This window comes from Pollachius pollachius (genome assembly GCF_949987615.1).
Source record: "Pollachius pollachius genome assembly, chromosome: 6".
Taxonomy (NCBI): Eukaryota; Metazoa; Chordata; class Actinopteri; order Gadiformes; family Gadidae; genus Pollachius; species Pollachius pollachius.
Window position 1 is genome coordinate 18,530,088 of NC_136939.1, and position 12,488 is coordinate 18,542,575.

A 12,488-nucleotide genomic window follows, 5' to 3' on the forward strand; every position below is an offset into this window, starting at 1 on the left:
TTTGTATGACACAAATTGTGCAGATTTCTAACTTTACCACAATTTACAAACATATACCTTTAATATTAACACAATCTTCATTTGTGTCAGTTATTATCTAGCTGCTGATAGCCAAGAAAGGTTACCAGAACCAACACATACAAACCTTAAGTAAAAGGCATTGAACTGGCCAGTTTATCCCTTCAAGATCAACAGCACTAACAAGGACAAATAGTAGTTAGGGCAAACAGTCATTAATGGTTAATGTGGATTTAAAGAGGCCGATGTGTGATTACAGAGCTCTTTCATGGGTATGCCCACATAAACTACCAATTTACAGATGACTGAGAAAGTCTGGGTGGACATACAGGCCGTAGCCAGGTTATAAACCAATGAAACAAGACTGAAAGCTTTTGGATTTGGAAAGCCTTGCTCACAAATAATCATACATTAAGCCTTTAGACAGTTATATATATATATAGTAGGTATTTCCCTTGTAGATGTTAAACAAAAGTACAGTATATCATTGACTTATAAAATGCATATTAAGAAGAAAAAAAGGGCACAGAAATGTATAAACAAATGCCCTTTAATATACAACATTTAGGCAAAAGGGTTGACTTATATGGGAAAATATTTGGAGCACAGAGGCATGAAAAATTCATTCAGTAAACACCAGATTCAGGACTGAAATAGATCACTTTAAAGTAAATTCATGCAAAGCTCCCCAGAATGTGCTTGAACCAAAAAGAAGTTAAGTTAGTTAAGAGGGGGTAAGGACAACCGTGGCAAAGTTCCTAGTATAGAGACATGTTTCATAGTTGAACCCATATAAAAAAGGGCACACACTAGTAAATGTATGTACATATTGTTCTTGTTTAAACAATTACATTAAGCTCATTAAAGTAGCGTGTATAATGGTAGATCTATATCTCAGAGAGGCAGAGAATAATGTTCCTTTGCTGCTTGTTCTGATGCCCGAAAGCTTTGCCATTGGAAAGAAGATACAGGAGATTACATATTTACAGTACACGGTCGTAGACCAATGGGCAATACTTGGGCTGAGGGGGACAGGGTGTTGTAAGTCACATTCTTATGTACAGAGTCAGCTCACCTAGAGTTGGTGCCATGGGAATGATTAGACGTGCATGCACCAATGCTGCCCGGCTAATGGCCGCAACTTTGGAGGGTTAAAATCTTAGAAACATTGAGCCATTCAATGTCTTGAATATGAATACTGGATGTAAAAAAAAGAAAGGAATGCCATTCGTTAATACATGGTTATTAAATACAGAAAAATGGTAAAACAGAGTTTTGTAGCGTTGGCCTGTGATGAAGAATGGACTTGTCCTTCACCTCACCACAGTGCAGCAGATTACAAACTTGTGGCACAACCTAAAGTTTCACAAATAATTTCTAGGATGGTCGGTCATTTTGACTCAAAATAACCGACAAACCTTTCCATCAACGTCAACATTTTTGACAGATGGAATTTAAGACCAGTTGTGTCAGACACTTTGACAGATTGACATTTTGAGGCAGACAGAATAAAGCTGCTAGTCAAGCAGGGGCAGTGAATTCAGCGTAATTTCACAAGGTCCATCTCAACACCGAATCCGAGCTGACCAAAAAGGACCACCATCCATCAGTCAAAAGAACTAGTGTCAATGAATGGCAACAAGTCGTTTTTATTTCTCTGAATGCAGCCTGTTGATGCCACACATCTTATCCACACCAATGAACAGTCTCCATCACATTCTGTAGCAGAAGCCTTTGAATGCGCAGACCTTTAAAATATAAAGGATGAGACTAACAGATGAGGGCATGATGCATCAACACTGAAGAAAGGCTGTGCTTCCCGCAAACACGCCAACAGGCTATATTCGGGCCACTTCTTTATCAAGGCTTGTGGAAACTTAAGAGTTGAAAAGGTCATATTACATCCGTCAATCCATCCATCCTGTATGTCAAACCTCCCCAACACACCTTGGCTCCCAGGCCAACCAGGGAGAGACGTCCAACCAGCTGCCCCCAGTGCAGCTCCCCTCACTAGGCTGCGGGTCATGTCTATGCACCTGCTACTACCATGGATGGCATATCTCTGCTCTGCCACTAAAATGTTGACCCAACAGCAGCTGCTCTCAATGCTCCCACACACACACACACAACGTGGCCATGAGAACAGCTACTTAAAACTGTTGGCTCTCGAACAAAACACAAAGCGGATATTCTGAACTACGTTCACATCTACAATACAAAATGAAAAAGGCAAACGCAAACGGACGACCCTGATAAAAGAACACTCCAATGCTGGGGGTTAGATGCGCCAGAATGTGGGACTGGAGAGAATCAAAACTCTTCCATGATGGGCAGGTTTGTAAAAATAATAGGAAGACAATTTGAACAATATTTTAGTTTTGTCACCAGATCGAGCATACGTTTTTTTGGGGGGGGGGGGGGGGGGGGGGGAGAAGCATGGCTCTAAACACAGTCCACCACTGAGGTCTCGTCCTCCTCCCCGCCCCACTCGCCAAACCTCATCTGGGGGGAGGGGGCAGCGGGGTGCAGGCTGTTGATGTCGTCCATTGCGTCGGGGTCCGCCTCCTCGGCGGGGCCCATGGCCAGGTGCCCCGCCTCCTCGCGGTGGGTGCGCACGTGCTTGCGCAGCGCGGCCGGCTCCTTGAAGGTGCGGTTGCAGAAGGGGCAGCAGCACGGCCGCTCGCCGGTGTGGATCAGCTGGTGGTGCTTCAGGTGCTGCAGGCGGCTCAGGCGCTTGCCACAGATGGCGCACACGTACGGCTTCTCGCCCGTGTGCGTGCGCCGGTGCTTGCGCAGGCCGTCCAGGTGGCGGAAGCTGTTGCCGCACTCGGAGCACGAGTAGGGCTTTTCGCCCGTGTGGATGCGCAGGTGGGTCTTGAGCGCGCCCGACTCGCGGAAGCGCCGGCCGCACACGCCACACGGGTACGGCTTCTCGCCCGTGTGGATGCGGATGTGCTTCTTCAGGCTGGAGATCAGGCGGAACGTCTTGCCGCACTCCAGGCAGTGGTGGGGGCGGTCGGCAGAGACCTCCACCGTCAGGTCGGGCGCAGAGGGGCCGGCGGTGTCCTCCGCCCGGGCCGGGGACAGACCGTCCACCCTGCCGGGGACAGTCCTTACGGCGGCCTTCTGTACGTCCAGCGCGCCCTGATTCTGGGGGGCCGTGCGGGGTCTCACAGGCCGCGGGTGACGAAGAGGGTAGGTGAAGGACCGCTGGGAGCCCCCGTCCTCTCCCTGGCCATAGCCAAGGTCACCAACGTTGTGGCCAGATGCCTCTCCGTCGTCCCCGGTCAACCCCTGGTCCTTCCTGGAAGACTGGCCGTTGCCTGGGGTCAAACCTTGCTCCTCTTTGATCTCAAACCCGGAGCCGCTGCCTCGCTGGGACTGCCGTTCATCTGGGGGTGTAAACCAGGTCAACTTCAGAGCCTTAAACAGGCATGCTGGTAAATAGAACTAAAGAAGCTCCTCAATAATAACATCTGATACAATACAAAGCCTGTATTTCTTAAGAAATATATCATTTTTAATCGTATGTGGATGCATGTAGACAAAGGCCATGAGTCATAGTATAATTCATTAATGAATTATATCATTTACCTTGTCTATTTGAATCGTTGATCATGTGGGCCGTGTTGGTGTAGGCGTCCAGCGAGTGGTTTGTCACCGATCCATCGGGTTGGATTGACAGCTGGCACATCTTATAGTCATCTCGTGGTTCGAAACCGTGGAGTGAGTCGTCCACGGAGCCACCTAGACCCAAGTCCACGCCGGAACCGTTCACGTTCCGAGAGTTCTGGTGATCTCGGTCCATTCCCGTATTCATAGACGTCAAGGAAGACAGCGACGGTGCGAAAACAGACTGAGTTTGAGAGCCCGGGTAAGATATCTGAAGTTGATCAATCAGTTTCTGAGCACTGCACAAACATTCCTGCAGTGTCTTCAGTTCTCGCTCGGACACTTCTAGGCGAACCTTTAGTCTCTCGTTTTCCTGCTCCTTGTTGTACAACTCTTGTTGTGTCTCGTTTAAAACGAGGACCACCTCACCAAGAACAGTGTCCACTGCGGCAGACATAGCATTTTGAATAGTGGGGGCCAGGCGGGATTTCAGGGATGTGACAGTCATGTTGCCCTGCGAACCGTACCCAGTCTTGTCCACTTTCCGATCGTAGCAAGACTCCGAACCGGTCCGATTGGGGACGTTGATGATGCTTTGTTTTCGGTTTCCACTGTTAACCACACTACTACTAGACGCAGATGACTCCATTCCACCGGCATAACCTCCTCTTCTGGAAGTCATGGTGATATTTCGGTTATTATTTGCAGGCTAACGTTAGCAGGTTTTTGCGCTTACGCCGTATAGTTTCCTAGCGTACTACAACTCTAAAACGATCTCGTTATGGCCGTGGAAATGCTTCAGCGGGGGTGCAGGGAGGGAGAAAAACACGTATTTTTATCCGCATTTAATTCATGGGTTGTCACATCCAATTTTAAAACGACGTCGGTCAACTTTACGATGCAGGGAGTTAATCGTCGCAGGGCCCTGGCTAGGCCTGGCTAGCAAACACTAGCCTTCTGGTAAACAACTAGGTAACACGCACCAAAACTGAGGCTAATTTTAACACTAAGTTCACTTATACACACTTTCACTGTGATCATTAAGGTCCCAGTAATGTGTAATAATATGTAGAAACGTGTTAAGTGTTTGAAAGCATATCGCTCGTCCTACCGCGGGTGATCGATACTCTTGTGCTTCTCGCGGATCTGGGCTGTTCGTATCTCTTGATTGGCTGACAGGCAGTGTTGCCAGATTGCAACGCTAGCTGGATGCAAAGCGCCTCAGCCAAGGTTGCCAGATTAGGCGGGAAATCTGGCCAATCTGGCAACACTGCTGACAGGTCGGTTTCTGTCGCACAAGAATGACGATGATTTAAAAAGGGGCGTGTTTACCTTTTTTATTTTTTAAAGTTTATTCATTAGTTTATTCATTGGTTGTGAATGTAGGTTTTTTCTCCATTTTAAGCTATGTCAATATCTTCTCAATGCAACCTTTTTGAACAAACTTGGAATAATATTATTTGTGTTGTGCTTGCAATGCTCTTTAAATAGGCCTATTCTGAATTTATGCCTTACGACCTACTGGAATAAATCATTATATTTAGGAAATTAGGCTATTAACTTTATAACTGATGAAAGTGGTGCCCTAATCAAATCACATGAATATATATATATATATATATATATATATATATATATATATATAGGGTGCGATTTGTGAAAAAACCAGAGGGGGGGATAATTTTGAGAAACATTTTAAAATGTTTCAAAATGAAGACGGACCCTGTGTATTTTGGTTGTTAATTATTACGAAGTAATGGTGAAAATACTTTGAGTGGGGGGGGATAATTTTTATCCCCACCGAGGATAAAAATAATTCAGCAGAGGGTAGGACGTGTAAACCAGAGGGGGGGATAATCCCCACCATCCCCACCGGCAAATCGCACCCTGTATATATATATATATATATATATATATATATATATATATATATAGTGTATACAATTAACCTATTCACCGAGATTGATGTCCACATTATCGCAAAATATTTCCCAGATCTTATCTTTCCCTGCTGTGATAAAATCGGGACCGATGTGTTTTATCTTCTCCAGACTGAAGACTCGGGTATCATGGGAGTGTGTCTGGAGTTGAAGACCTGCATGCTGAGTCAATGCTGCCTTGCGCTCCTTCCACTCACAAAGGTAATTCTTACTAAGCGCTACACTTAAATGACACATTACAGTTATTGACTCAATAACTGCGTTCCAGACGCTTCCTGTTTACTGGACGGTGATTTTCAAAGTGTAGGTCGGTACCATATAGGGGCCACCAGAGGACACTAAAGGGGCCTGTTGTAAAATCATTGTATTTTTTTTTTTTTACAGATAACAGAAAATTATACGCTCAGATATCCTTATATAAGAAAGCTAGCTTATATAATAAATTGTATCAAGGATTTTACATGCTATGGATAATCAATGTTTGGTTGATGAGGGGAAGAAGTTGAAACTGCTAAGTCCGTACATAAGAATAAAGTATAAAAAATAGCATGTTTTTATAGATAGACATAGTTACAGGTGTGTGTGTTCATCTTCGAAGTCTTCGAAGATGACTTGGAGATGGTGTGTGTATGTGTGTGTGTGTGTGTGTGTGTATGTGTGTGTGTGTGTGTGTGACAGATTTGTGTGTGTGTGTGTGTGTGTGTGTGTGTGTGTCTGTGCATATCTGTTTAACGGCGTGTGTGTGTGTGTGTGTGTGTGTGTGTGTGTGTGTGTGTGTGTGTGTGTGTGTGTGTGTGTGTGTGTGTTTCAAGTTTGCTTTGGAGCAGGGTGGACTGGTGACTTGGGTGTTTGACTCCCAGCTGTGAAGTTCCGGTTTCGATCCCCAATGTCCGAAGCCTAATCTGTAGGAATCCTTGAGCTAGTAAATCCTACCTCACTCTACCTTGATAAAAATGGATCGTTAATTAATTTGTTATCACTTTAACCTCTTCAACTATAGGGTCCCCATATTTGGGGACTCTCGATCACTCTCGAGCAGAGACCTAAAAAATAGGCTGGAGCTTAAGAGGTTAAATCTTGTTTGGATAAAAAAACATCTGCTACAAATAAATGTAAACATATATACGAAAGCATTGATAAGTAATCAAATGTTTGAGTCTTGACTATGGACAAACAAGAAGCTAGGTCAGAATACCTGAGGCACACTATCGGGTTCCAAAGTCCAGTAGCCCTCAAGCGGACGTTATCAGTGGTCACACTGGTACGTCATCTGCATGAATCAATCCCGTAAGTTCCGGTGATGGCATTTGAATGTTGAAAATGTTACAAATAAATAGACCTACGTGCACAAGCTGAAAGGCTGAATCATTTGTGGTTAAATCATTGCTGATGTAATCATTTAAAGGGTTTCAAATGCATATCTCTTGACTGTGGCTGGTTTCTGGGAAATTGAACCAACCTTGGGACTTTTATATATGTTCTATAGACTGTTAAGTTTCAACTATGCAAGACTTGTGAAGAAATACAAAGAAGCAATACGGTAGATTAATTAACTACGTATACAACAGTAAAACAATTGAGCATAAATTCAGAACTAACATCAGTGTTTTCTTTTCCAAATTCTTTGTAATGATGTTCCACTTCTATTGAAAATGATCGTCAATAGTCCTTAATATTTTTTAATAAGTTGGTATACTCTTTATTTTCAGGGATATCATTTTTGGTTTGTTAATTTGATTCACATATTTAAAAGTTGATTTTTTTTTTGTTTTTGACGTTATCATATTTGATATCCATTTTAATTATACTATTCAAATGTAACCATATCATGATATATACCATATCATGCTATAATTAGCCATCTGCCTTATATATGGCTAATATAGAGCTAATCATTGGATGATACTTAATGAGCAACTGTCTTGGCTGAGGAAGGTATTCCTGCTTTACAACATGATGTCTAACGTATTTTGATTCATGGAAACTTCAAAATCATCAGTATCTAAAACATATTAGCATGAATAAGAGACAGATGACTCAAGGAGGTGTAGGCATACTGTCTTTTCACACACACACACACACACACACACACACACACACACACACACACACACACACACACACACCACACACACACACACACCATCTCCAAGTCATCTCCACACCTGTGGAGATGACTTCGAAGACAAGTTTAATCAAGTTGTGTTCTTTTCCTCTGAGGTTCTACCCTTTCCTGAACCTTCCTGAAACCGTCTGTTCTGTGTGCTGTGGATTATGTATCTAGCCCAGCAGCCAGCCAGGAGTCAATATCATTCTGAATGAGATACTTTTATTATGAATCAACACCTTAGAGTAGACTTAGACACACGCTCACTCACACTCACACACAAACACACACACACACACACACACACACACACACACACACACACACACACACACACACACACACACACACACACACACACACACACACACACACACACACACCTACGCAAACACTCTTATTAGCAGGGACTGCGTTGCGGTCCACATGCTTGAGGAATGTGCTGGTGTCATGGGCGGATGGTGATGAGCATACATGCACTATGGAATACACACACACACAAACACACACACACACACACACACACACATACACACACCTACGCAAATACTCTTATTAGCAGGGACTACGTTGCGGTCCACATGCTTGAGGAATGTGCTGGTGTCATGGGCGGATGGTGATGAGCATACATGCACTATGGAATGCACACACACACACACACACACACACACACACACACACACACACACACACACACCCTCCCCCACCTCTATCACACTCACACACACACAAACCCACAAACAAATTCACAGTGAAAAACTATAGGACTGAATGGGAGGTGGAGTTGGATGTGAGGGACAATGAGTGAGAGAGAGCAACAGAGTTAGGGAGAGAGAGAGAGAGCGAGGGAGAGCGAGAGATGGAGAGAGAGGGATAGGGGGAGGTGCATAGGGACTTAAGATTTCTGAGGATACAGAAAACACTTAAAAACCGAAAGAGAGACTAAGAGAAAGATAGACGGAGCAAGTGGAATTGTAATACCCAGGACCACAAGATAATGAGCTAAGATTCCCAGGGAGATTACACACTACAGCATCCAGAGGTAAGTCTCTCTTCATATCCAACACGAAGGTTCAGCGAACCTGGAGATCAATAACTATTCAAAAACCGAATCAAAAGTAAAACTTGACGAAAAGGTACATTAAGTGTGACCCTCTTCGCTATGTTCCCTGAATCGCTACATTTGGTCTGTCCGTGTGTCTCTGAGTTGTTTTCCATTCAGCTGGGTTTCCTTGGGGTTCTCAGAGTGTTTGAGGTTCTGGGAGTGTTTGTATGCAGGGCGAGTAAGACATGTGGAAAGCACTAAAGCACTTTCCTGTAAGGGGATCTGGGGGAGAATCTTGGAGTGTTCTGGGTGTACAATGTGGGCCTCTTGTGCAACACCCGCAAGGAATGCAGCTTTACCACGGCAGATGGAGGCGAGTCCGACTGGCTTGTTTGAATTAAACCCGGGGCTGTGTAAAGGTCTTTTAAACAGTTTACTGGAGGGAGGCTTACAAGGACTTACATGACGCTCTTCTTTTGTGTGAGGCCAATTCTGACTAAATGCCGAGTACTTTGTAATGTGTTTTTGAGGTTTTGGGTTTTTAAGGCGCTTTGACCGGGCTGTCTATACATTTTCTACCGGATACATTTCCCACACCCGCACTCGGTTTGGTCTGAGGCCCTCTGTATAAGAGTCAGCTTTTTCCATCTGAACAGTTATATGGGAAATGTCAGCCTTATTCCATAAAAGTTGGCTGATGAGGGCAACACAACCCTCAGCTTCTCAATATGAAAACATTAAGAGACCCCGAGGACCGACATCCCATGTGAAATGACAAACAGACTCCCTAAGCTTCCACAAGCATTAAAATACAACGCTGATGCTTTTGATTTCCAGAGCCAAGATGATAACCGTAAGGGACTCGGTGCGTCCCGTGTGGTTCCTTCTCCTCGCTTTCCTCGCCCTCCTTGGCAGCTGGCCTTGTGTCGCCATACCAACCCAGGAGTCGTGGACAAACACCATGCTGTCTGAGGCCCTGCAATCGGACGACTACTACAATGTCTTAGATGACCCCCCACCACAGGCCAAGCCGCCCCCCCAGCCCGGTCCCAAGAAGGAAAGCGCCCAGCAGCCCTGTGACTATGACGTTTGCCTCGACCAGAAGGAGCCGTGTTCGGTGCTGGCGGCCCGCGAAGGCTGCCTATGTCCGGGCATCACCTTGGAGGACGTGGTCCCAGAGGCCCCTACCGTGACGTCGTTGACCCCGGGGGGCTCCGAGGGGGTGGTGGTCCGCTGGTGTGCGCCGTACTCCCTGGTCACCGCCTACACCATCAAGGGGGCGGAGAAGGAGTACGTCAGGGTCGGCAGCCAACTTCGGAGCAGCAAACTGAAGGGACTGAACAACGGAGACAAAGTTTGCGTCCTTGCGGAAAACGCGGCGGGCGAGGGCCCAGAGTCCTGTATGACGTACCAGGCGGAGGAGGACAACGCTTCTCTGACGGCAGGGCTCATCGGCGGAGCTCTGGGGCTGGTGCTGCTGGCGGCGCTGGCGGTCCTGCTGTGGAAATACACCCAGAGACGGAAGTCAGGGGCCCGGCCCTCAACACAGGGCAGGGATGACTCACACCAAGGTTTACCAGAAAGCAACAGAGTGAACCTGGATGTTCTTTGAGGGGAGGACATGCTGGTTCCTGCTTTTCCGTGTGGTTATGATTCAAACAAAGTTATGTCCAAATCAAAAGGGTGAGTGGACTTTGTCGGTTTTGCCATGTCAACTGAAGTGACAGCAATGGATTGTGTCACAGTGTGGAGGGGCATTTGAGGCACACAGCTGAACCATTCGGACAAGAACTTCACAAAACGCAGGTGCGAGGGAGTTTTCGCAACGATTTAACATTTAAGATCATCAGAACATCCAAAATGAAATAATTGTATTATCATTCTACCAATTTGCAGTTTTACAACCATTAAGGTGTTTGCCTCTTATTTAAATAATTTAATAATCTTCCTTTTTTTACATTTATATTTAATAAGAAGCACTTAAGTGTATATAAAAAGGTATTTTTCATATTGTTTTCTAAACATAACAGATTATTTAACATTTCCATTGTTTTGTGTATACATAGGAATTTAGCTTGGCGCTTTCCTCTCTTTTTGTAATTGCGTGATGACTGAAAAGTTGGCTATTCTGCCTATGAAATAAATCAAATGCTTTGTCATTCTGTCTCGATTCTGTCTCTCCTCATTCTTTCTTGCCTCTATTATGTCTCTTTTCTCTCTCTCCTGTCTCTCTTACCAGTTTCTATTCTCTCTCTTCTGCCTTTATCCTGTCTCTCCTGCCTCGAAAAGGTCTCTCTCCTGACCCTCTTATGCCTTCCTTATCTCTTTCCTAAATCTATTTAGTCTGTTTTCTCTCTCTCCTGCCTCCTCTATTCTGTTTCTCTTCTATCGCTGTCTCTTCTGTCTCTAATAAACCTCTCTTCTCTCATCCACTGTTTGGTAAGGAACGGCTCTATGCAGGCTTGCTATATAGTGAGTAATCAATTGTTACGCACTTTTCGCCAGGGAACATGAAAAGAAGAAGCAATAAAGAAAGAAAGAATTAATGAGAGCAGGCTGGGGACACACCAGCCATATGTGGACCATCAAGTTGTCTGTTGTGAATTTCAACAGGAATGGTTGGGCGTGTTGTGTGGTGGCTTTGGTTAGGAACTGTATCCGCCTCTTAACCATTCGTTCTCAGGACATCTGATTCTTCGACGCAGATGAGTAAATAAAAACACATATTATCGGAGATTGGCGCGTGTCTATCATAATGAAAGTCAGATACAACTCTATATTATTGAGCGTCACCATTCATAATGAAGGACAAGCCGGCCCTTGTAAATGCTTTATTCATTTTTTGTGAAAGGGCAGACGAAAGAGAGCCCATCATCTGCTCCTCAATCAGTTAACACACGGCCCATTCACATTGGACGGTGGAGTCGTTTTTAATTCCTCCACTAGATGTCCCTATTGCAAAATAAAAAGAAAAGCCATGCTGCAAATGAGCTACTCGGCCAACAACTATAACCTAATATTTACTTGAAGTAGGCATTATAATGAATTATGGTCTACATCCTTTTTAATAAATAATTTACTGGATGTTATTTGTGTGCATGATTGGCATGTTTGTGCTAAACATTTAAATAAATAGCTTTAATAAGTTGAGATTTATGTCACTGTGCTGCTACCGTTTTCACTTTGGTAACGTGGCATGCAAGGCATCATTCATATATAATCATCATCATCATCCTCATCATCATTATTCATATACATCGACCTCATTTCCCCTTCCGAGTAGGCCTACCTTGCCCGATGTCAAGTTCACCGGAGACGGTTTTCCCTGCAGCCCACCCAGAGATGAAGTCGGAGGAGGGCATGCATTGTTATTGATTGCCCTCTTAAATTTGACGACGTCAGTGCAGGAGTAATGTCCAAAACAACAACCTGTAATATATGCCTACATCATAAACACAACATTATAGGCCCTCATAAAAGACCAAGGCCCTAATATATAGGCCTATCCGACATAGAACATTATACATAATAATCAAAGGAGCCTACACCAACAAATAAATAGCAACCTGTGTTTCACAAAAGCCAGATGTCATGCAAGCCAAATGCCTATTCGTCCATCCACCAAATGCGAAAGTGTCAATAAACAAAAATGTGTTTCTCCAGAACACACAAAGAAATGATAGGCCTACAAATACCAATTTATAAACAGTAAATGTACTTTTGATCGGGCCAATTATCGGTGGTCACTGCACCTGTTCTGTCCTCA

The 12,488-nt window shown here is 44.5% G+C and overlaps 2 protein-coding genes across 2 annotated transcripts; one reads left to right on the forward strand and one right to left on the reverse strand.

Annotated features, from left to right (window-relative positions):
* Nucleotides 1–226: 226 nt before the first annotated feature.
* On the reverse strand, nt 227–4,781 carry LOC307077393 (uncharacterized protein). Its single transcript, XM_079738807.1, has 2 exons — nt 3,613–4,781; nt 227–3,410 (listed from the first exon to the last, which is right to left on the reverse strand). Exons 1-2 carry the CDS (start codon nt 4,310–4,312, stop codon nt 2,461–2,463), a joined length of 1,650 nt encoding a protein of 549 aa, XP_079594933.1. The 5' UTR covers nt 4,313–4,781; the 3' UTR covers nt 227–2,460.
* A 3,810-nt stretch (nt 4,782–8,591) lies between these two features.
* Nucleotides 8,592–10,831, forward strand: LOC307076611 (LRRN4 C-terminal-like protein). Its single transcript, XM_079737665.1, has 2 exons — nt 8,592–8,719; nt 9,560–10,831. The coding sequence occupies exon 2, from the start codon at nt 9,567–9,569 to the stop codon at nt 10,332–10,334; it is 768 nt and encodes a 255-aa protein (XP_079593791.1). The 5' UTR covers nt 8,592–8,719; nt 9,560–9,566; the 3' UTR covers nt 10,335–10,831.
* The last annotated feature ends 1,657 nt before the right edge of the window (nt 10,832–12,488 follow it).

What these genes read in the sequence shown, in the direction of transcription:
- LOC307077393 (XM_079738807.1), bottom strand. Translation starts at nt 4,312, where the DNA reads ATGACTTCCAGAAGAGGAGGTTATGCCGGTGGAATGGAGTCATCTGCG. An exon ending in CAACGATTCAAATAGACAAG is followed by an intron (nt 3,411 to 3,612) that starts GTAAATGATATA and finishes TTACACCCCCAG; the next exon opens with ATGAACGGCAGTCCCAGCGA.
- LOC307076611 (XM_079737665.1), top strand. Translation starts at nt 9,567, where the DNA reads ATGATAACCGTAAGGGACTCGGTGCGTCCCGTGTGGTTCCTTCTCCTC.